General features: G+C 46.3%; 1 protein-coding gene and 1 non-coding gene across 7 annotated transcripts in view; both read right to left on the reverse strand.

Annotated features, from left to right (window-relative positions):
• SRCAP (Snf2 related CREBBP activator protein) overlaps window positions 1-23,462 on the reverse strand; it is a 32,092-nt gene that overhangs the window by 2,954 nt on the left and 5,676 nt on the right. For 4 of the 6 annotated variants that reach the window (XM_034988844.1, XM_034988841.1, XM_034988843.1 and 1 more), the window contains exons 5-32: window positions 22,683-22,868; window positions 22,294-22,434; window positions 20,880-21,102; window positions 20,487-20,764; window positions 19,759-19,849; window positions 19,529-19,618; window positions 18,839-19,027; window positions 18,419-18,753; window positions 18,138-18,315; window positions 17,452-17,588; window positions 17,042-17,211; window positions 16,734-16,926; window positions 15,134-15,270; window positions 14,860-15,046; window positions 13,212-13,381; window positions 12,554-12,819; window positions 12,059-12,343; window positions 11,402-11,566; window positions 10,454-10,720; window positions 8,599-10,106; window positions 5,270-5,535; window positions 4,948-5,150; window positions 2,926-3,095; window positions 2,580-2,776; window positions 2,370-2,484; window positions 1,841-1,960; window positions 270-464; window positions 32-115 (exon numbers count right to left, since the gene is read on the reverse strand). In XM_034988844.1, coding sequence (XP_034844735.1) covers window positions 32-115; window positions 270-464; window positions 1,841-1,960; window positions 2,370-2,484; window positions 2,580-2,776; window positions 2,926-3,095; window positions 4,948-5,150; window positions 5,270-5,535; window positions 8,599-10,106; window positions 10,454-10,720; window positions 11,402-11,566; window positions 12,059-12,343; window positions 12,554-12,819; window positions 13,212-13,381; window positions 14,860-15,046; window positions 15,134-15,270; window positions 16,734-16,926; window positions 17,042-17,211; window positions 17,452-17,588; window positions 18,138-18,315; window positions 18,419-18,753; window positions 18,839-19,027; window positions 19,529-19,618; window positions 19,759-19,849; window positions 20,487-20,764; window positions 20,880-21,102; window positions 22,294-22,434; window positions 22,683-22,868 — 6,546 coding nt within the window. Of the gene's footprint in view, window positions 1-31; window positions 116-269; window positions 465-1,840; window positions 1,961-2,369; window positions 2,485-2,579; window positions 2,777-2,925; window positions 3,096-4,947; window positions 5,151-5,269; window positions 5,536-8,598; window positions 10,107-10,453; window positions 10,721-10,938; window positions 11,125-11,401; window positions 11,567-12,058; window positions 12,344-12,553; window positions 12,820-13,211; window positions 13,382-14,859; window positions 15,047-15,133; window positions 15,271-16,733; window positions 16,927-17,041; window positions 17,212-17,451; window positions 17,589-18,137; window positions 18,316-18,418; window positions 18,754-18,838; window positions 19,028-19,528; window positions 19,619-19,758; window positions 19,850-20,486; window positions 20,765-20,879; window positions 21,103-22,293; window positions 22,435-22,682; window positions 22,869-23,462 lie in introns of all 6 variants that reach the window. The other 2 variants (XM_034988846.1, XM_034988845.1) reach the window with 2 other exon arrangements.
• On the reverse strand, window positions 19,940-20,068 carry LOC117999697. Its single transcript, XR_004676311.1, has one exon. It is a non-coding gene; the product is annotated as a small nucleolar RNA SNORA30/SNORA37 family (small nucleolar RNA).

The raw sequence follows: 23,462 nt of genomic DNA on the forward strand, positions 1-23,462 counted from the left end.
ACTTCTGTCCCCACTCCCTAGAAATACTCACTTCTGCCTGCTTGAGCTCCTCTCGGCTCACCTCCTCCAGTGAAGCTTCCAAGAATTTCATGGCATAGCGCTCAATGGGGGTCAGCTGTGGGAAGGAGCAGTGGTAATGAACGTAGTAGGGACTTGGTAACCAGAGCCCATCACCCTTATTTTCACCAGAGAAGATAAAGGAGGACCACAAGGTCCAGAGGAAGAAATTGTGAAGGGTGAAGTTGAGAACTACTGGGTACAACACTGACCTGTTCTACAAGGGCAGCGATTTCCTGCTCAGCTCGGGACATCTCTTCATCCTCAGCCCCAGGCCGGCTGGCCTCCTCTCCCTCACCAGCAGGAAACCCATCATTCTCATTGAATTCTGCAAGTTCAGCCACCTGTTCGGCCTTGGCCTGGGTGGCCGCACGGATATCCTCTTCATCCTCTGCCCGACACAGTGCCTGCAAAGATGTGAGGAAGAATAACCAGGAGATTTAAAGAACTCCACATCCTGTGGTTTGATTCTGACAAAAATTTGAGGCCCCTTTTATATCGAACCAGGTATATAACTGAACTCAACTCTCTTCTGAGCCCTCAAAGTTATCAAAGCAATGTAGTATTCCACATAGGATGAACTATATTTCACTCGGAATCCCACCAGTGTGAAAGTAACTATTTTTTTTTTTTTTGAAGATTTTTATTTATTCATTTGACAGAGAGAGACACAGCGAGAGAGGGAACACAAGCAGGGGGAGGGGGAGAGGGAGAAGCAAGCCTCCCACAGAGCAGGAAGCCTGACGCGGGGCTCGATCCCAGGGCCCTGGGATCATGACCTGAGTCGAAGGCAGACGCTTAATGACTGAGCCACCCAGGCACCCGAAAGTAACTGTTTTAGAAACCTCTAGCTCTGCTTCCTTTTCCATTCAAGTCAGTCTTAGATCTCAAAAGAGCAGTCCCAGAAAGCCTTAAATATAAAAAATCCCTAATTCTTTTTTTGCAGTGAGATACCTCTTGACAACAGACTAACCACCTCTGATTTTCCCCTGTGATTAATATCCAGAAAGCTCACACCAAAGTCACCAAAGGATGCAACCTAGAGTGTGCTCAACAATGAGGGGACAGCACCTGGTAGGGAAAAACACCTCCACGGTACTGTACCCTATAGTTCCCAACATCTACTTATTTTTCCCCCCAAGATTTTATTTATGTATTTGCCTAACATCTACTTCTGAAAAAATACAAATGCCCAGCCTTTGCCCCCCAAAGTCACAATTTAGTATATTCTCAGATCAGGTCCCAGTAATCAGTCCTTTAAAAAAAAGCTCTCCAGGGGCACCTGGCTGGCTCAGTCAGTAGAGCATGCGACTCTTAATCTCAAGTTTGTGAGTTCGTCAAGCCCCACATTGGGTGTGGAGCCTACTTAAAAAAATAAAAAGCCAAAAGGTTCCCCAACTGATTCTATGCACCCATCAGTGTTTGGAAAACAAGAGGTTACACCACATAAAAAGCACTTCTTACATCCACTATTCCATTTCATCCTGTTACTTCCTTCCCATTAGCAGTTCAGAAAAGTGAAAAGTAAGATTCCAGGCTCAGAAGATTAAGCAGACTTGCTTAACAAACACAGTTAAGAAGTGCTGTTAGAATTCAAACCTGTAACTGAGAATTCCAAATCCTGTCTTTCTTCTATGAAATCTTATGAATGAATAAGCAATCTACTCACAACTATTAAAGGCCAACAGTCATCTGAGAAGCAGCAGAAACATTCTTTCCCCCTGGAAAACCCACACCATAACTATTAGCTTTACTCTATAGAGATTGCCTGCTCTTTTTTCACCTGCTCCAGGATATGGGTCTGCTTGCTGGCCACAGTCTCTTCTTCCTCTTCAGGGGCAGAGGGTACGGATGAGCCAGATGGCTCTTCCAGGGGCATATCAAACAGCTCTCGGATGGTCTGCTTTGGAGAGAACAGGAAGAAGTGTCAGAGCCCATGGAATGCTGGGCCCCAGTCTACTAGGAGATAATAGCTCTTAGAAATAATCAGAAATTGCCACTAGTTGAATAGGCAGATCTGTGGAGACCAAAGCATCTTCTTTATTTTTTTAAAAGATTTATTTATCTTAGAAAGAGAGAGCACACACATTTGAGGGGAGGGGCACAGGAAGAGAATCTTTCAAGCAGACTCCTTGCTGAGCGTGGAGCCCAGTGTGGGGCTCAATCCCACAAAATCACAGCCTGAGCCGAAACCAAGAGTGGACGCTTGACCGAATGAGTCACCCAGGCGCCCCAGCATCCATTTTAATAAGCAGGAGCAACTCCTGTGGGCATAGCAGTTCTCTCCTGCATAGACTGGGAGATCTTAGTACCTGTTTAAAATAGGCTGTGGTGAAGTTGCCTCCCTCAATGGCCATGTCTCCCAACATTCTCTTCTGATTTGCCTTTTTTAGGATGTTCTCCTCCACTGTCCGTTCACTGATAAGTCTAGGGAGTGATGAAGGCCATGTGTAAACAGCCAAATACATTAATAAAACCCTATCAGTAAAGAGGATGCAAGGTGAGGGGACACTAGGCAATACCTGTAGATGTGGACATCTCGGGTCTGGCCAATTCGGTGACAGCGATCCTGGGCCTGAGCATCCATGGTGGGATTCCAGTCGCTGTCATAAAAAACAACAGTGTCTGCTCCTGTCAGGTTCACACCCACACCCCCACTCCGAGTTGAAAGGATGAAGCAGAATATGCGTTTGTCTGCATTGAATCGTTCCATCAAAGCCTAGAGAGAAAAAAAAAAGACAGTATCAGGAAATGTATCCTCTGAAACAGACCGAAGGCTTAGTGGTGCCCCTTCTGGAACCCTAAGGTCTGGAAAATGGAGGTAACAGCTGAGGTGGGCCTTGAAGGGCTGCAGATGCCCGTGGTTACCTGTCTCTGTTCAACTCTAGTAGACCCATCCAGACGCAAGTAGAGGTGGCCATGGTAGGTGAGAAACTGTTCCAATACATCCAGCATCCGGGTCATCTGGGTGAATATGAGCACCCGGTGGCCCTCTGCCTTGAGCTGTCGCAACAGCACTGCCAATGTCTGCAACTTTCCTGAAGAAAAAAGGGTACAGGGAGCTTGTTATATGCTAGAATAGGAAGAACACTTAGCACTGAAAGACTGTGGTTGAAAAATAATAAAACCTTTAGGTGAGGGTTTCAATTAGCCTAGGAGGTCAAAAATATTTAACTTTAGGGGCGCCTGGGTGGCTCAGTCTCTGACTCTTGGTTTCGGCTCAGGTCATGATCTCAGGGTCATGAGATTGAGCCCTGTGTTGGGCTCTGTGCTCAGCGCAGAGTCTGCTTCAGATTCTCTCTCCCTCCCCATCCCACCCCCATAAATGTGCTCTATTTCTAAAATAAATTATTTTTAATAAAATATTTAATTTTATTTTATTCCCTTACGGGATCCCCCTCTTCAGTCTGCTCCTGTCTTGGATCTATCTTCTGTGTCTCACCAGGGGTAGGATAACATACAGACCCCTTGGAAAAAAGGGAACCCTCAATGGTGTATGAGCAGGAAGAAAATCCTTAAGAACTACACTGAGTTATGCCACCTAAAACACAAAACAGATTCACAGGACAGACATCAACAACATCCACTGGATGTCATGACTTACATACAAGGATTGAAGACCCCTGAGATCAGAACCACAGAGAGAGGATCTTATGAAGTTATCTAGTTCAACCTCCCAACAAACACAGAAATACCTTCTATAATGTTTCTGGTAAATCAGTTTCAACGCTTTTAACAAAGACTTTCAATTCATCTACTCTAAATGGTTTGAAATGTTACACAATTGTTTTTTTATGAAAATATTTTTTGAGTATATGTATTAATAAAAATTTTGCTGTCTTATATTCTAAGGCCATTTAAAAAATCTCCAAATATGTTACTACAGAAATCTCTCTGCTGGGTTGTGGCAGAAACAATTCACTACTGTCCAAAAGATATTCTTGATTAATAGAACCTGATTTACATTGTAGACACCCTGGCAGAAATCCCTTGATTCCAGGGATGATAAGCCCCAACCCAACCCCAAAAGATAAATCATGATTGGTCTAAAAAAGCCGTAGTTCCTCTTTGCCATTTCCCTTTGTCAGTGATTATTCTAGGGATGGGCATATGGCCCAAATTAAGGCAGTGAGCTGTGAAGCACAGTCAATAGGGAGAACTTTCTCCCCATTCCCCAAAAAGAGAAACTTGCTGAGAATATTTTATCTCAAGCCCTGCTTCCTGCTCAGAGCATTGCAGTGCTCCCTGGAGTTGTGTGGCAGCCATGATAAGACCATCAAGAAATAAACATGAGAATAAAAAGATAAAAGCTAAGGATGCAGAAAGACCAGAAGGTCCTGGGTCCATGAAAACTTCAGTAAGCTGAACCAGTCCTATACCACTATTCTCAGAATTTCTCATTAAGGAAACAATAAATGCTTGCGGTTGAAGCCACTATTGGTTAATTTTCCATTACTCCACAGCCAAATGCATTCTAACCAACAAGATTCTAACCAAAGACAGGAAGATCCTTGTGTTTTCCCAAAACAAAACTTACTATTTACTGTGCAGTCTTGTACCACCTTGCACCTTTCCCCATGAATCTGAAAATTCTCTGCTGTGCTATCTTATTTGCCACTGTATCCCAAATGATCAGCAAAATACAACAGATACAAAATAATTACTGAATGAATGAGTTAGCACACATTTTCAACTGTCATCAAAGTCAAATTCATGAATGCCAAGAATCCATAAGGCCTACACTTCTCCATCTTGCCTATAAGCATAGCCTGAAAAACTGTCTAATGTTTAACGAAATTCACAAAAATCTATATATAGCATCCCTTTGATATAGTGCTACTAACAGAGGAAAAAAAAAGGCAAGGGATCCTCACTGATCAATGAACTTACCACAATCATACTGGATGAGCCTCAAGTCAGGGAACTGGGTGCGCATATTACACACAATACGGTGCAAAGGACGAGCCCGGGGCCAGAGCTCACAGGCCAACTGCTCCTGGAAGGCTGCCTGACGTGGGGCCAGCCAAGGAGGTGGGTGGCAGGCATGCAGGGAAGGGGGAGGTGCCTCCACAGGAGGCATGACAAAGATGAACCTGTGAAGGAAGAAGGCAAGCAGTATAAAAGATGGAATTCTGAAAGGCCCCAAAAGTGCACCTTCACCAGCCCTAACCACTACATCCACTCAGAGGCCCCAAGACCCGCTTCTGCCAACCTCTCAATGATTTCTGACAGCTGGTCTAGTCGTTGCTGGGGAAACAGTACAGCCTGGCGGGCAGCCTCGGTATAAGTCCAAAAGGTGGGGTGGCTGGGGCCAGGAGAACGAGGGCCGATGGGGCTGGCAACAGGTTGGGGCAGGGTACAGAAATCCAGGACTTCAGTCCCATACACAGGTGCCAGGGCCCCATGAGCCTCACTAAGTTGGAAAATCCGTTCCAGGCGTTCAGACCGCTGCCGCTTCCGCTTTTCCTCCAGAGAGTCCTGGGGATGAAAGAAAAACAAAAACAAAAACACAGAAAAAGTAATCAGTGTCCTCATAGAAAACCTGACCATTCATCCCAGAATTAAACATAACCTATAGAAACCACAGGATTCAAAACTACATTACACTTTTAGTGGTTTTCAAGTTGTCAATAATGAGAATTACTCCTTTCAAATGTTATATGAAATAACTTCTCTGCAAAAAAAACTGATCTTCCTTTGTATGCTACCAAAACAGAATGCCTGAATATTCAAATTTAAGATCTGTGTATCTAATAAGTTTATAAAATAAATGATTTCTGGGAATTTTCTTAACACTTACTCCACAACATTCAAGTTAATTTGCCTTCTTGAAGTGGATCCAAAACAATTATTAAAAACCCTCCTCCAATCACTGAGCAGGACAGAGTGGCTAATCAAATCCATGGCAGGTTTCTGCCAAGGCCAAACTAGGATGGGAAAAGCTAATCGGACATCTAGATTTCATCACCCTGAGAGAGAAAAGGGGCAGATAGGGAATCTGTAGGACTTTGACCCAGTCTTTTCCCATCACTAGCACTTCAGGTTTCACAGGCTATAAAACTACCTCTTTTTTTGCAGCACTTACCAGATTGGTACTTTTACATCTGTATGAGTCTTTAACTAATGTCTTCTATCCACGAAACTAACCATAACACGAACCGGATCTGATCTTGCTCACTATAACCACCCACTATGTAGCTCAGTTATCTAGCACCAAGTAGGCTCTCAATAAATAGCTGCTATTAGAATGAACAAACGAAGGAAATGGACCCGGAGATGGTCCTGAAAAAAAGCAATGTCCCAAATCTACCTTCCTGACTGCTCCCTTAAACTTGACCTCTTAAGCTCCTGGTGATCAAGGTAAAAAAGGAAAGCATCCTAGCAGAACAGGCCAGCTCTCAAAAGTAGTAGCAAAGGAGAAAATATTTGCAAATCATGTATCTGAAAAGGTATTTGTATCCACAATATATAAAGAACTCTTTCAAATCAGGAAAATAACCCAATTAAAAAGGGTAGGGGTGCCTGGCTGGCTCAGTTGGTAGAGCATGGTCTTGATCTTGATCTCAGGGTTATGAACTCAAGCCCCAGGGTGGGCGTAGAATTTACTTAAAATAAAAAAAATTCTGAAAATAAATTAAAAAAAATAAATTAAAAACACAAAGGATCTGAATATCTAACATTTCTTCAAAGAAGATACACAAACGGCCAACCACTGAAAAGATGCTCAACATCACTGGCCATTAGGAAAACACAAATCAAAACCACAAGATACCACTTCACACCCACTAGGATAGCTATAATCAAAAAGACAATAGCAAGTGTTGGCAAAGATGTGGAGAACCTAGAACGCTGATGTGCTGCTGGTGGGAATATAAAATGGTATAGCCACTTTGGAAAACAGTCTGATAGTTCTTCAAACAGTTAAACATAGCTACTTTCTGACTGAGTAATTCTGCTCCTAGGCATACATCCAATGTAACTGGAAACATATGAAGACACAAAATCTTACAAGTGAATGTTCATAGCAGCATTATTCATAACAGCCAAAAAGGAGAAATATTCCAAACGTGTCCATCTACTGATGAACAGATACATAAAATGTATATCCACACAATGGAATGTTAGTCAACAATAAAAAAAATTCCAACATATGCTACAATGTGCATGAACCTCAAAACATGAAAAAAATGAAAATGAAATGAAGAGAGCCAGTCACAAAAGACCAAATACTGTATGACTCCATGGGCAAATCTAGAGACAAAGATTAGTGCTTGCCTAAAGTTAGAAGAGATGGAAGGGTTGGAATATGATGGCTAAGGGTGTGTGGGGTTTCTTTTCAGGACCATGAAAATGTTTTAAAGACACTTACAGTGATGGTTGCAACCTATGTGAATATACTAAAAGCCACTAAATTATACATTTTACATGGGTAAGCTGTATCGTATGTGATCTTTATGTCAAACTGTTTCAAGAAAAAAAGTGTTAAGATGCTTCTACATACTTGCAAAGCAACCAAAATTTAGCACAGACCATGGAGTTGCCACTCTTGGGCTAGGATCTAGTTCTCTTCTACTTTCAACAAGCCAGACCAACCTGGTAGCATTAGAAAAAGACCAAAGGTGGAGTTAATGGCACTGCTGGAGTGGGGGCCTGGGGCTGAGGCAAAAAAATAAGCAGCAGCTCTGAGCAAGAAGCAGCTCCCTTTATTTTAAAGGGAGAAAAAGACAGAGGTCCTGGAACAAGTCACTCAATCTTTCTTCCTATTACCTCCCGGATTATTTAATTTCAGCTCTAAGTTTAACTTAACCAAACATATATGCAGCCTTACATGTAAAATAAAAAAAATGGCTACCACAAAGTTCATGGAAGGACAAGAAACATAGTTCTTTTTATTGCCCGCTTGATCACCGTGGAGGTAAAAAAAAAAAAAAAAAAGCCTACAAGAGATAACCATTAGTCAGCGGCTCGTGATCTTTAGGGAACTGTATTCTATGTTGTCACCCCCCCTCAGAAGTTCAGATACTTGACAACTGTGATGGTTTTAGCAACTGAGAAAAGTCTTCCTATCTCTGAGGAATACCTCTTGTGTGGAAGAGGAGAAAGCAATGGAGTCAACGCATTTGAGTTCTCACAAGTTGTGTCACCTTTATAACATCATTTAGCGGACTAGTTTCTTCATCCGTAAAATGAGGCAATTAGATGCCAACACTGACTCAAGAATAATCAAATACCAAAAAGACCAACAGTAACAAGGCAGCCTTGAACGTATCAGTAATTCTTCATAGTTTAAAAGCACGTTAGATCCTCAATTACTCCTCTGAGAAAGGCAGAATATAGATTATTATTCCCATTATACAGATAAGAGAACAGGGCCAGGGAAGAGAAGGGACTTGTCCAACTGCACACTCAAGTATCAGGTCCACAAAACTAGGCTTTGTAATTTACCAAGATAAAAATAACATCGTTCTGTTCCATCCACTCTACCAACATTCCAAAGAAACCCAACTTCCTGTTCCCTCTCTCTGAGGGAGGAAAACTTACCAGATAGAAAGGGGAACGAGGTGGTGGTGGGGGCTGGCGTCGAGGCCGGGGACCACTGAACGAGGTAGCAGTGGATGGAGGACTGGGGGGACCGGGGCGCAATGTCAGCGTCTCAGGCTCATCCTTGGAAACAGGCAGCCGGGATACCATGGTGACAGGCAAGGGAGCAGCGCCAGATGCCGAAACCATAAGGGAGGATGTCTGGGAAGCGGAAGCCTGTGTTGAGACCGGGGCCAGTGCCAGAGTCTGGGCTGCAGCTGGACCCAAGGTGGACACCGGAACTGGGGCAGGGCTCAAGGTCAATGTTTGCACTGAAGCTGGGGTCAGGAGTGAAGCAGATGACGATACTGGAGCCAAAGTCAGCGTGTGAGCTGGGGCTGGGCCCATCGGAGAAGCTGGAGTCAAAGAGGGTGCTGGAGCCAGAGACAGCGTCTGCGATGGACCCAGTGGTGGTCCCGGCGCCAAAGACAATGTCTGGGCTGGAGCTGGTACTAGGGATGACGCTGGAGTCAATGACAATGTCTGAGCTGGAAAAGGCCCCTGAGGGTTCCCCGTTCCCAAAGAGAGGGTCTGAGATGGAGATGAACCACCAAGAGTGGATGCTAAAGCTGGGGCTAAGGCCAGTGTCTGCGCAGAAGCCGGGCTTGGGAGAGGTGATGGAACCGGGGCTGGTACCATGGTCTGAGTTGATGATGGAGCCAACAGAGGAGTTGGGGCTGGCACCAGTGAAGAAGCTGAAGCTAAAGAGGTTCCTGGAGTAGATGAAGAAGCCAGAACTGGAACTGGAGTCTGTGATGGAGCCAGGAGGGGAGCAGGACCTGGCGATGGAGCCAGGACTGGAAGAGGAGCCAGAGAAGGAGCTGGAGAAGGAGCCAGAATTGTTGTCTGTGGAGCCACCATGGGAGCCAAAGAAGTGGCTAGAGCCTGAGATGCAGAAGGTGCTGGAGCCAGAAGGGAAGCCTGAGCTGGAGCTGGATTTGGTGCTGTCGGAAAAGGACCGGCCAGAGCAGAAGCTGGTACCAGGACAGGTGAACATGTTGGGGCCACAGCTGAGTTCAAGCCTGGAACATGTGAAGAGGCTGGAGCCAACAACAGAGGGTGACCAGGTGCCTGAGATGAAGACAGGGGTGGAGTTGTGGCCAAACCTAGAGTCAAAGCTGACGGTGACGGGGAAGCCCCAGCTGGTGCCAAAGAGGGAGGTCCAGGAGCCGCTGAGACAACAGGTGCCAGTGCTGGAGTCACATTGGTCAACAGAGCTGGACCAGAAGCCGAAACAGGCAAGGGGGCTGAGATGGGGATGGTGAGTGGAGCTGAGGCTGGGGCAGGAGGCGTGGTGGAGACAGAGATGGGAAGTGAAGATGACACTGGAACGGAGACTGTAGAGGACACAGGACTAGCAAGGGGGGAGGAATTGGGAACTGGCACTGGAGAAGAGGCTGGCCCAGGGAGTGAGGGCTGCACAGGGAGAGGAGAAGAGATGGTCAGGGGAGCAGCTCCGGGTGCTGAAGCTGTGGAGACAGAGGATGAGTTAGCCCCAGAATTCTTTTCTTGCTCTATTACCCTGTCCCACCCTTCCCCTTACCCCCACGCTTCATCCCTTTCCCAGAAAACCTTCACTCCCACCCCATGACGTCAAAGATTCAAAGACTCTGACAACTTAACATTTCCTTTCCCTCCAAGATTCTAAGAAGTATACTCTAAAATAAGGCAAGACCTCAGCACCCTAGTTCTGGGGCCCACTACAAACCGAGTCAGTATGCTGATAAACTAGAAATCTATTGTGACTAAGAAATCCTCCGGACCACCCTATGTCCATTCCTGGCAAAAACATCTGCTCTTAGCCACCTGGACTCACCACTGACTTCAGGCGAAGGACTCTGGACCAGCTTGAGAAGGGGCCTCACCAGAGTGGACGTGGGGATGGGGGACCGGGCAGTACCCAGAGGAGGTGTGGGTAGCCGGCCAGGGGTTAATGTGGGGCGTGGAGTCAACACAGCTGGAAGCCCAGAACTCGGAGGCCGGGGTGCTGGGGCCAACGGAGGAACAGGAGTCAGTCCATCCCGAGGGGCCTGTCTCACTACAATCTTCACCACGCCTGTATTATTCACCATGGTTGGTGGCACTGCAAGAGGAAGCTACATTGAGGGAAAGGTAGAAAAGAGACAAGAGACCCAAAGGATGGAAATAGTCCAGGGGCAGGAGAGGGCAGCAGACAGATATTGAAGATACTGGCAAGGGAAAACAACACTGAGGGAAGGCCGGACAGACAGTAGCCCAGGGCATGCCTAAAGGGACCAAGGCCAGCAAGGGCTAAGTAAGTAGGAAGGCCAGGAGCCTCACCCTGGTTAGCAGCAAGCGGAAGGCTGAGGCCAGTGGGGGCAAGGGTGGTGCTTGGGGTCGAAGAAGGCAGCACAGAGACAGGGGTGGGGCCAGGGGTCGGGGCCACGGCCTGGATGAGAGCCACATGGGCAGGCTGGCTGATGAGGTGGTGCTGCCCCCCTGCTGACACCAGGTGCACCACATTCCCTGGGTTAAGGGAAGAGAGAGAGAAAGAGAAGCAGCTATCAGCCGGAGGAGGACAGAGGCAAGGGCAAGAGGAAAAGGAAAGAACAGAGAGGGAATAACTTCTCTAGAATGACCTTATCCCTATCTTTTCCAAAAGACCCCCTCCAAAGATTCCCTTTGGCCCCACCCACCAAAAGCTAGGGAAAGAAACATAAAGACTGTGTCTGAAAAGAGCAACAAAAACAGAGAGACAAGGAAGAGGAGAAAAAAGGCAGGACAGGGGGTGGGTTTTACCTACTTTGCAGCGGGCGGGGCTGCCCCACAGCAAGCTGGCGCACCTGCGCACCAGTCAAAGTCAGCTTGTTGCCCTGGATCTGGAAGGTGAGAGGTTTGCTTCCCCCTGTGCTGGCCACTGGACGTTGTGCCAGTGAGGCCAACTGCCCGATGCTGACCACTTCGCCTGCTAGGAACAAAGAAGGGGCTGAATGTACACAGGGATGACTCTAAGGCCCCTTTGCCCCACGAAGCACAGGTCTCCAGTTCCTCCAACCCTCCCCCCCTCAATTTACCATATTCTAACAAACTCAGCCTCTGAGCCTTTGATGTGCTACTTCCAACCCCACTTGTTTGCCTAGCAATCTCCTTTATATCTTCTAATGGCCTGCCACGGTACTGAGCTAATCCCCACCCCCAACTCCATGCTGCCCTTTGCCCCAAATAACTTCCTACTACTAGGTTTACCACTATTTACTCATCTCTGGGTCATCTTCCCCACTAGCCCGAGAACTCACTGACAGCTCTTGATTATGAATTTCCAGCATATGCCAAAATACTTCACATACATTAACTACCCAGAATTTTATGCTTTCACATTCCCGAGCTTTTCTCCAGCCCTATAGCATATAAACCTTCCTCCCATCTCAAAGCCTTCATTCATAGACACCTGAGAACTTACAGGGCAGGCGAGCCTGCATATCAGGAGACAAGATGAGGCGCTGTGGTGCAGGAGTAGAAGCTGGCACTGCCGTGGTGGGAGCAGTGGCTGTGGTGGTAGAGGTGGTGGTGGCAGCAGAAGGGAAAGTGTAGCCTGGTGGCACTGTCAGGGGCTTCAACAGGCTGGAGGAGCCTGGAGGCGGGGCAGGGCTCAGGCGAACAGGAGCAGGTGGGGCCGGTTTCAGGGACAGGGTTGGCGTAGGAGGCCGTGAAGTCCCACTAAGGACCCCCAGGGGGGATGGCAACACTGTAGACACAAAGCAAGCATCTGTCAGATATACCCTGACTAGAGCCTTAGCCTGCTCCCAGAAATCTCCATACACCCTCCCAACCCATCAAACACCACCCCTCTGTCTCCAACTTAGCTCCCTCAACACTCTTATTTCATTACTTCTTCCCCAATCTGAACAATCTGCCTGAGGTAACCCCCAAGCAAGCTGGCCCCCTTGTAACTCACCCTGGGGCAGAGGCCCACTGTTTGGCTGCAGTGGGGGCAACAGAACAGGGCCAGGAGGCCGGGACGCTGGAACAAGCGGGGGCCCAACAGGCGAGGCCGACACCATCAGTGGTGCTGGCAGCACTGGGGGGGTTGGGCCAGGGGTGGGCTGGGTGGAGAGCTCAGGGCCTGGAGGGGGTCGGACCGGGACAGGGCCCATGGGGGTCCGTGGGCTGTTCACCACCACTACTGTACGACCTTCCTGCTTGGGCACTGGCTGCAGCATCCTATAAGGACAAAAACAAAAGGGTGGGTAGGGAGAAAAGGAGAATAAGGAATAGGAAAAGAAAGGAATAAGGAAAATGAAGCAGAAACATAAGACAAAGATTAACAAAAACGAAGGGGGTAAAGGAAAAGGACACAAAGGAGAAAGAGGAAAAGAAATCCAAGATAACCGAAAAGCACCAAGCAGAAAAAGGGGAAAACAAATCAGTGACAAACACAAGGGGCCCTCCCAGGACCCTCTTCTCTCCCCCAATTCCACCAGTAATTTGCATCCATCCCATATAAACATTCTAGCCTAGCCTCCAACTCTCTCCTTTCCACCCCAATTTCTGCTCCCAGCCAGCTGTAGCCACCTTTTCTAGGAACCCATCCCTTTACCCCTCAGCCCTGGTACCTGTTGACCTTCATCTTGACTGGTTTGGGCCGGGGTGGGGGGTCAGGAGCAGTAGCCACCTCTAGCAGTACCCGGCGGGACAGGCGGTGCCGGGGTAGAAATGTGTCAGCCTCATATCTAGACACACGACCCTCCAGGCCAATAAGATCAAACCGACCCATGTCTATCCGCTGGTACAAGAAGGAACACAAAAGCATGGTGTCAAAGGGACCAATATAGCAATGATTTCTTGGCTAGGACACCAACAGCACAGGCAACAAAAGGAAAAAACTGATCATTGGACTGCATCAAAAGATACTACCAACAAAGTGAAAAGACAAGTCACAGAATGGGACAAAATATTTGCAAATCATGTATCTGATAAGAGGTTAATATCCAGAACATATGAAGAACTCCTACAACTCAACAACAAAACTACCCAATTAAAAAATCAGGCAAATATATCAAATAGATATTTCTCCCAAGGAAATACACGATAAGCCCATGAAAAAATGCTCTACATCACTAATCATTAGGGAAATGCAAATCACAATCACAAGGTACCGCCATCTCACATCTGTTAAGACGGCTATTATAATAAAACAGAAAATACAAGGTGCTAGCAATGATGTGGAGAAATCAGAACCCTTGTGCACTGCTTGTGGCAATGTGAAATGGAGCAGCCACTATGGAAAATACTACAGCGGTTCCTCAAAAAATTAAAAATAAAACTACCATATGATCCAGCAATTCTGTGTCCGGGTATGTACCCAAAAGAATTGAAAGCAGGGACTCAAACTGGTATTTGTACATCCATGTTTGTTGTAGCATTATTTATAATAGCCAGAAGGTGAAAATAACCCAAAGTGTCCATTGATGGGTAAACAGATGAACAAAATGCAGTATATACACATGTATAAGTGTAGATATATATGGATATATAGACACAGATATAAAGCAGCAACACTCAAACTTAACAAGGAAGGAAATTCTGGCACATGCTACAAGATGAACCTGGAAAACAATCTGCTGAGTGAAATAGGCCAGTCACAAAAGGACAAATACCATATGATCCTATTTATGAGTACCCAGAATACTCAAACTTAGACAAAGATTAGAATGGTGGCTGCCAAGGGCTGGGGGAAAGGGGAGAATGAGGAGTTATCATTTAGTGTGCATGGCGTTTCAATTTGGAAAGATGAAAAAAGTTTTGAAGATGGATGGTGGCGGTGGTCACACAACAATGTGAATGTACCCATGCCACTAAAACATATGCTTAAAAACGGTTAAAATGGTAAAGTTTGTGTATTTTACCACAACAAAACCAAAAGTTTTGGGGGAAAGTGGTCAAAAAGAGAGAAGGAACAGGAAAACAAAATAATATTTAAGTATCACTAACATGCCAGGCACTTTCAAAATATTAACACAATTTTCACAAACATACCGCAGATCATATGGCCTTTATAATCCCTACTTTCAAGGGCAAGCAAACTTAGGATTAGAGATCACTTAATAATTACCTTGCCCTAAGGCACACAGCTAGAAAACGATGAAACTAGGGGAACAGTGCTCAGCTTACAAGTAGGGAAGGATGCAAAAGGTCGGACTCCCGCCTAAAGAAAAGAATGCAGGGTTGGGGGTAGGGCCAATAACCTTGGGAACAACTTACCTGGAGGGGGTGGACATCAGTGGCCCTTAGCACCAGAGAGGCGGTGCTGAAGCAAATTCCTGGGGTGATGAAGGGGGAGGTAACAGGTCGAGGGTCAAACAGGTTTGGATGATTGCAGACTTTTCGCAGCTGCATCAAGATGTTGATGACACTCATGAAATGGCCTGTGGCTAGTGTCTCCTTAGTTCTGGGAGAGAGGAAAAATAAATGGGGCATCCTGACAATCACATCTGTTCCCATAGGGCCCCAAGACCCACCCTCAGTCCTCCCTTACGTGGTCTGTGCCATGAAGTCATCATAGAGACAGCGCTGACGCTTGGAGAGCCGGCAGCGGATAACGTGCTCATATTTTTTAGGCATTTGCTTCTCAACATCCACCTTAACTCGGCGTAGCAAAAAAGGCCGCAAAACCTAAAAGTAAATAAGCAGGACGCTGACAGGAGAACGAGGGCACTGAGCCCCAGCCTAGCCCTTCTAGCTGGGTCTTGGCCTGATGTCCAGCAGAACCCTGGCTCAGCCCTTCAGTAAACACTCATGAAGCCATGAAGCATGCCAGGAATCAATCACACAAAGAGGAATCAAATGTAAGCCCTCCTCTCAGAACTTTACTGTCTGTTGAAAGAAACATATAAAGATGATAATACCACTCCTTAAGAAACGCTTAAAAAAAAAAAAAAGACACTGAGGGCAGAGTAACTATGCAGAAAAGAGGACTCAAATTACATTCCAAGGAGGAACTGTAAATTTATAATATTATGAAAGTAAATCCAGGAGAGAAGCTGAGAACAAAAACTGTGGCAGTGACAGCAGCATAGAAAACAAAAGGCAAGTCTGAAATCCAAAGAGGTAAAATCTGATAGGACACGGTCTTTATGACATGGAAGAAATGGAAAATAGAAATATAATGAAGGAAAGAGACACAGCTAAAGACGACTCTCGTTTCTAGTTTGATGTACCAAGATAACGGTGCGATTGAACAAAATGGAGCAGAAATAAAAGACTTGAGATGTTTGGCTTAAATAGAGTGTATTCAAGAGAAACTCTGATTTAAAAATATCAAGTCAGAAATTTAAAATACAGGTTGACTGGTTAAGAGTAAAATAGGGTGGGAGGATGGGTTAGCCTGGTGATGGGTATTGAGGAGGGCACGTTCTGCATGGAGCACTGGGTGTTATGCACAATGAATCATGGAACACTACATCTAAGACTAATGATGTAATGTATGGGGATTAACATAACAATAAAAGAGTAAAATATAAATCAGAGTGTCTTTAAAACCTTAAGACATATAAACTGAGACAAAAGAGTTGTCTCATCAGAATGCTGAGACATGTTACTTAGAAACTGGACAAAGCAGTTGAGTGTCTGACTTTTGATTTCGGCTCAGGTCATGATCTCAGAGTCGTGGGATCGAGCCCCGCATTATTCTCTGCACTCACTATGGAGTCTGCTTGTCCCTCTCCCTCTGCTCCTCCCCCTCCCCTTCTCTAAAATAAATAAAATCTTAAAAAAAAAAAAAAGCTGGACAAAGGAAGAGGAGCCAGAGAAAACAAAAGAAAAAAAAGAGAGAGAGAGAGAACCCAACGAAAGTTGAGGAAAGCCTGGTAAGAAGAAATCTAAGCAAGGACTGATCAGCAGTATCATTCTACTCAAGAGAATAAAGACAGAAATGTCACTATTAGAAAAAAAACAAGTAAAATGATGACTAAGATGAAGTCACTCAATTTGGCAATGGGTCAGTCACTAGAACACACTGCCACCTGACAACTGAGTGAATTCAGCCCAACATTGACATCCCTCTCCCTAAAGCTTTTTTAGGTACTGCTCTTAGTTTGCCACTACCAATCCCCCTGCCAAACTGTTATAGGCCCTACCTTGTGGAGGCGTTTGACTAGACCTTCATTGTACTCTTGGCTGCCCTCAATCATGCCAGTTAGGGGGTTAGAGAACCATTCTTTAAACTCGCGATGAGACTGGAAGACATGGGGCATCAAAAAGTGCATCAAGGACCACAGCTCCATGAGACTGTTCTGCAATGGCGTTCCTGTGAGGAGCAGGCGTCTCTGGCTGCAAAGAAACAGAGGGAATTAGAGGGAGGATGATCAGCGAGGTCCCAACCTTCTGAGTATCCCACTCTTTAGGTCAAGTCAACCCTCCTCCAGATCCCCATTTCCATCTCCACCTGTTGAAGTTGAGCAGTGACTGCCAGCGCTGTGACTTGAAGTTCTTGATGTTCTGAGCCTCATCCAGAATGAGATAGCGCCAGTTCTTGCGCCGGAAGGCCTGGTGGTCCTGCAGCACCAGCTTGTAAGACGTAATACACACATGGAAAGCATTGGGCTTGGTCCAGCCCTAAAGTATCAGAAGAAAGCAGCAGACGATGGGGTTAAAAAAAAAAGAAAGGATAAAAAAAAGACATGCTAAGGTCCTCGAAGGACATAAATCAGGTATGGAGAAAAGAGAAAGTCCCAGGAGCAGAAGGCAGCAACAGAGAGGGGAGGAAAAGGAACTCCTCTGAGGAAAGGGCCTAAGAGTAAAAGAGGCATCAGTGGGGGGCGGGCGGAGGAGTGATCGATCACATGGAGCGCGAACCTGCCGCTTGAGCTTCCTCTCTTTCTGGGCTCCATAGTAAGTGAGGATTTTAAAGCTGGGGCACCACCGTTTCAGCTCCATCTCCCAGTTCAGCATCACACTGGTGGGGACAATGATCAAATGGGGACCCCAGTTACCTGTTTAGAAAAAGACAGAAAAATGTACAGCATGGTGACTATAATAATACTGGATTGCATATTTGAAAATCATTAAAAGAGATGTTACAAATTCTCATCACAATAGAAAAAAAGTTTTTGTAACTGGGTGGTAGTGGACGTTAATTAATTAGACTTGCTGTGCTCATCATTTCACAATGTGTACTAGTATCAGAACATTATGCTGGATACCCAAAACTCACATAATGTTAGGCATCAATTATGCCTCAACTTAAAAAAACAAAATAGAAAGATTTTAAGCAAATTAAAAAGAGAGATGGTAAGGAAATACAAACTTTGGGGCTCTGTTCTAGTTCCTCAGGTATAACCCTGAACACTCTACCCCAATGGCCCCCCCTAAGAATCCTAGCACCTACATTGGCATCTCCATAGTTGCTGACCAGAGTCAATGTAGCTACCAAGATAGCACAAAACAGTGAGTGTTTCACCGTCCCGAAGCTAGTCACCATTAAACAGGTTTTGCGGGGAGCTGGCCAAGGAGACCCAAGAGGGATGGCCCTGCCTCATTACCTTTTTCACAGGCCAAGTGGGCAAGAAGGGAGATGGTCTGGATTGTCTTGCCTAGCCCCATCTCGTCAGCAAGAATACCATTAAGCTTCTTCTCATACATAGTAACCAGCCAGTCCAGCCCAATGTGTTGGTACTCCCGGAGCTGGCCCCGCAGGAGCAGGGGGATGGGAGTCTTCACCTGGTAGGGAGGAAGAGAGGTATCACAGTAGAAATGAGGCACTAGTCACTGAGCAACAAAAAAGTCAAGACATGAGAAAGTAGAAGCTGGTGTCTGGGGTTACCTGCGTGGTGGCCAAGGTATAACCCTTGGGCTGAAGACTTTCAGCTGCCGCAGCGATGTCACTAATTTCCTTCTTAGGGCCTAGAGTAGTGGCAGGTCCTGGGGTGGGAGGTCCACTGCCCCCATCTGCCTCACTCTGCTCTTCATCCCGGGCAAGCAAGTACTCCACCCCAAAGTCATCGTCTTCCTCCTCCTCCTCCTCCTCCTCTGCTTGGCTCTGTGATTGAGACGCCTCAGACTCATCAGACTCCGATTCCTCTGATTCTGAACTGCCGCTTGTTTCTTCCTCCTCTGAACGCTCATCTTCCTCTTCCTCGCTCTGCTCCTCAGCAGATTCTAAAGCACAAGACCAAGGCTTAGCGTTCACCATACCTACTCCCCCAGTGTCTCCCCTCCGGTGTGCCCAGGACCACACATTCACCTGACTGACTGCTACTATCCTCTTGAGGAGCCTCTTCGGCTTCCAGGGCCCCCTCTGGTTCACAGTCAGAGCTGTTAGCCTCAACCTCATCTTCGTCTTCCTCTTCACTACTCCCAGAGCCTGGGGCAGAGGCATCAGAAGCATAGGCTCCCGCGTACTGCTGCAAGAGCTCCTCCATAGATAGCTCACCTGGAGAAGGAACAGCGGATAAGCTTCCGGGTGCTTCAAGGGAAAGGGGGTAAAGGAGAAGGAGAGGTCTGAGTGGTGCCAGTGAATTTTATCCAGGTTTCTACAGACACTACTGGGCTCATGTCTGAAGGGAGACAGAAGAGTTTGCTTTCAGCACCGGGCACTACAGCCAAGCCCACAGCCTGGGCTAGAACTGTGGATGATGCTGCCTTCCACTGGGAAGGGTAATATCAAACTAAACCTCTCTTTAAGGTACAAGTCAAACATGGCCAACAACCTTCTTACATTAGCTCCACTAAGCTGTTGTATCACTTTGTTCAAACTTCCATCGTAACCAGTCATCACATTCTATTTATAATTATTTGTTTACATTTGTCTTTGTCATTAGACCTGGAGTTCCTCCAACGGGGATAAAAAGTGTCTTATTCATCTCTTTATCCCTGGCATTCTGCACAGAAGAGACACCAAGCGGATGCTCAGTAAACGTCTGGTGAATGTCACCTTCTCGAGCCAACTCGCTCAGCTCCATGGCATGATCCACCTCCCCTTCCAACTGCTCCTCAGCTGCTATAGTATCCTCTTCATCCTCCGCTAGGAAAGAGAATGAAGCAAAATCAATGGGAACAGAATCAGAGGACCCAGTCCAAGTTGAGGAGAGGAGAAAGCATGAAATGTTAGGTCCAGGTAATTTAAAAGGAAAGGGGCAATAGGATAAAGAGAACAAGCCTGACCTTCATCCTCATTGGCAGTAAACTCTTCATCATCCTCATCTGGATGCCAAGGCTGTTTGTTGCGCTGTGTGACAGAGGGTGGGGGCTTCACCTGTATGGCAAAGAATGAAAAGGGAGAAGACCTAAGGTTAGAACAGCAAGAGAAGGGTACGATGTTGAATACGATGTCACAGAACAGTCTCTCTGTCCCACTGAGTGACAGCTGCCACTGGCACAGTCCCAGGGCAAGGATGCAACCAAGGGTTTTCTTTCAGCACCAGCTACCAAATCCTGGCCCCACTGCCTGGAGGAGGATCTGTGAAAGTGCTAGATAAGAAACACAGGCCCCCAGCACCATCCCCACACACTCAGACATATGAGAAAGAGACAGCTTAGCCCAGAAAACACTTCAAGATTATCATTCCAGCTCCAAACCTACAAACCAATAGGGAGTATTAGGACCATTTCACAAAAATGGCAAGAACCAGATTTAAGTATTTTTTTCAAGGCCACATAGCAATTAAAGAGTAGAGTACAATACGCTCTTCCAGTACGGCATCAGAAACTACCCACCTCAGAATGCAACTTTCCCCAAACTCAGATTCTTCCCTATCCATCCCTAAATGAGAGCCAACTGCCCTTAACCAGGGAGAACTCAACACCACAACCAACCTTATAAACCAGAAATCAGTCCTTGAACCTCTACCTCTGCACCCACTGAGTCCCCCCTCTACCCATTCTCCCTATACCTGTAACACCTGAGAGGGCTCTTCTTCACCACCTTCTTCAGGCCCATCTCGGGTGTCACTGTCACGAGATGAGGGGGTTCTCGAGGGGCTGGAAGGCCCTCCTAGCAGCTGAGGGGGGAGGGAACGGAGCAGCTCTTCCAATGGCAATTCTCCCTCACGTCGAAGCAGTTCAATCTCACGCCTCTGGGTCTCTGCATCATTGCCTTCCTGTTGTTCTTCAACCTCAATTGTCTCCTCATCATCCTCTTCCTCCTCCTCTTGGGGTTGGAAGTCCCCATCTATAGCAGGAGAACAAGGTCACAAAGTCCACGGGGCCCTGCAAGCCACAGGGTGGGTTTTCAGCTCTGGAAAGGGTACATGAGGAAGAGTAACAGAGCCAAAGAGGACACACACCTTCATCGTCCAGCCGGGAAACCGGGGGTGGAGGACTAGAGGCAGCTGAGGAAGAGCCAAGGCAGGGGGAAGAGCCAGCTTTGCTGGATGCTAGCGGCTGGTTGAGGCTCTGAGATAAAAGGTCTGAGTACTTTTCAGTTTGCCCCACAATGAAGTCCAGGTGCAGGTCCAGAGCTTTTTTACGCTTTTCCTCAAGCCGGGACTGTTGCTTGAATTGCACCACCTGCCATAGCATGAAATAGATGGGTCACTAAGATAATATTTATTTTTTTAGGTTTATTTATCTGAGAAAGAGAATGGGAGAGAGAGAGCATGAGAGCGGGGAGGGTCAGAGGGAGAAGCAGACTCCCCGCTGAGTGGGAAGCCCGATGCGGGACTCGATCCTGGGACTCCAGAATCATGACCTGAGCCGAAGGCAGTTGCTTAACCAACTGAGCCACCCAGGCACCCTAAGATAATCTTTTATTCACGTACTCTTTTACCCAACATTTAGGGAAACTTCCTCTGTGCTAGCCTCTTGACTGGCTTTTCTTTTTTTGTTTTTTTTTAAAGATTTTATTTATTTATTTGACAGAGAAAAAGAGTTAGCGAGAGCAGGAACACAAGCGGGGGAATGGGAGAGGGAGAAGCAGGCTTCCTGCCAAGCAGGGAGCCGGATGTGGGGCTTGAACCCAGGACCCTGGGATCATGACCTGAGCCGAAGGCAGACGCTTAACGACTGAGCCACCCAGGCGCCCCCTGACTGGCTTTTCAAGAGAGAAAAAACTAAATGACCTTAAAAGTGCTTCTGAGGAAAGCACAAAGGGAGGACAGGAAAGAGAAAAGCCAGTTTAATTTCAGGCAGCAGGGAAAGATTTACAAATGTATCTGGGGCTGAATCTTAAAGACTAAGTAGGTGTTCCCTAAGTGGGCATGCGGAAAAAGGCATTCCTGGCAGCAGAAAGAACATGGGTAAGTTACCAGGGATGTGCAAAAAAAATATTTGAAGTAGAAAAAAAAGGAATTGACAGGAGACAAGACTGAAAATACAGACAGAAACCAGGTGGTACTTGAGAAATAAAACTTAATATAGGAGAACAATTTGATTACTAAGAACTTCGATGGTATTTAAACAAGTAAATGGCACTAAAAGGTTTTAGGAAAAGCATGCTGAATGCCCTGCAGAGGACGGATGGCCTAGAGGAATCAAGAAGTCCTATTAACAATCCCCAAAGGCAGGACCGTATTTTTCCACTGTATTTCTTTCTTCTTCACAGCACTCAATGCTAGAGAGATCCAATGCACAACAGAAGTGTCACTAAAGTTGCCTGAAATTAGAATATTCATTCTCTCAAGATGTTTTGATCATTCCTGCTACCATGCTATCCACTAAGCAAACCTAAGGCATTTCCCTTTCCCAATTCCTGCCACCTACCTTCTCCACATTGCTCCAGAACTGCCTGACATCCTTGGCCATGGTAGAGGCGATTCGGCGTAGCTTGGCCTGCTCTTCTCTCCGAGCCCGTTCCTCTTTCTGCCGTTGCTCCTCGTGGTGCCGGATGACCATGCGCACAACCTGTGGGAATAAGGAACCAGAGTGAAAACACTCCAAGGCCAGTCTCCTACTCCCTCCTCAAATCAAGAGCAAAGAGAATAATCAAGTCCAAGAAATCTGAGAAGTCAGAGCTTGCCTCCTGAGACTATGGGCATTAATAAGCACCCTATACTGTTTGTTCTGTTTGGTTCCCTTCAAACCAACTCACTTATCAAGGAAAAGGAAACCTGGAAAAGAAATATGGAAGGTAGGTCCAGTTGCTGACATACCTTACGGGCCACACCCCGTTTCCAACGTCGCTCCTGAGCAAAGTCAGCAGAGAGCCACTGCATCTCCTCACAAAGATAGTCCCAGTGGCCTTTGGGGCGGGGAGGCTCGGGCACTTTAGGCAGCCTCTTCAGTGACCAAAAACCCTCCTTCCGCAGCTCAGCAATCCGAGTCTCAATCTCAGCCTCCTAACGAGGAAGAGCTAGGTCAATCAAGTTACTGCACATATATGCTACCTCATGAACACAGCTGAATTCCTGGGCACTGATTATATATAGGCACTGTCTGGACTGAGTGTTTTATGTGTCTTAAGTCCACATACCAATCCTGCAAGTAAGTAGGTATTATAACCTTTTCAAGTGAGGAAAAAAAAAGATCAGGGAGATTAAGTGATTTACTTGAGATCACACAACCAGGAAGTGATAAGAGCTGGGAATTAAAAATAGGTCTAATGACTCCAGACACCAGATTTCATGTTCTTTCCATTATTTCACTCAATCTCCATGCCCCGTGAACATAGCAAAGACTGAGGAAAACATATTCCAAGGGAAGCCTCCAGAGAAGCAGGGAGTGTACCCTTCCTTATATACTGGATACAAAGGATCTTCATCACTGTCGAATTCTGCTTGAGAAAAAGTATGTTCATGCTTAGAAATATAAAGCCCAACGTATACAATCTGATTTGTTTTTACAAAACAAATATATATTTTATAAAAACGTACATTTTGGTGAAAATACTGGAAAGTTATACATAAAGATTAAACAATAGTATGACAAAAGAT

The sequence above is a fragment of the Mirounga leonina genome, unplaced genomic scaffold (genome assembly GCF_011800145.1).
Source record: "Mirounga leonina isolate KUSES-001 unplaced genomic scaffold, KU_Mleo_1.0 Mir_454, whole genome shotgun sequence".
In the NCBI taxonomy this organism is placed as follows: Eukaryota; Metazoa; Chordata; class Mammalia; order Carnivora; family Phocidae; genus Mirounga; species Mirounga leonina.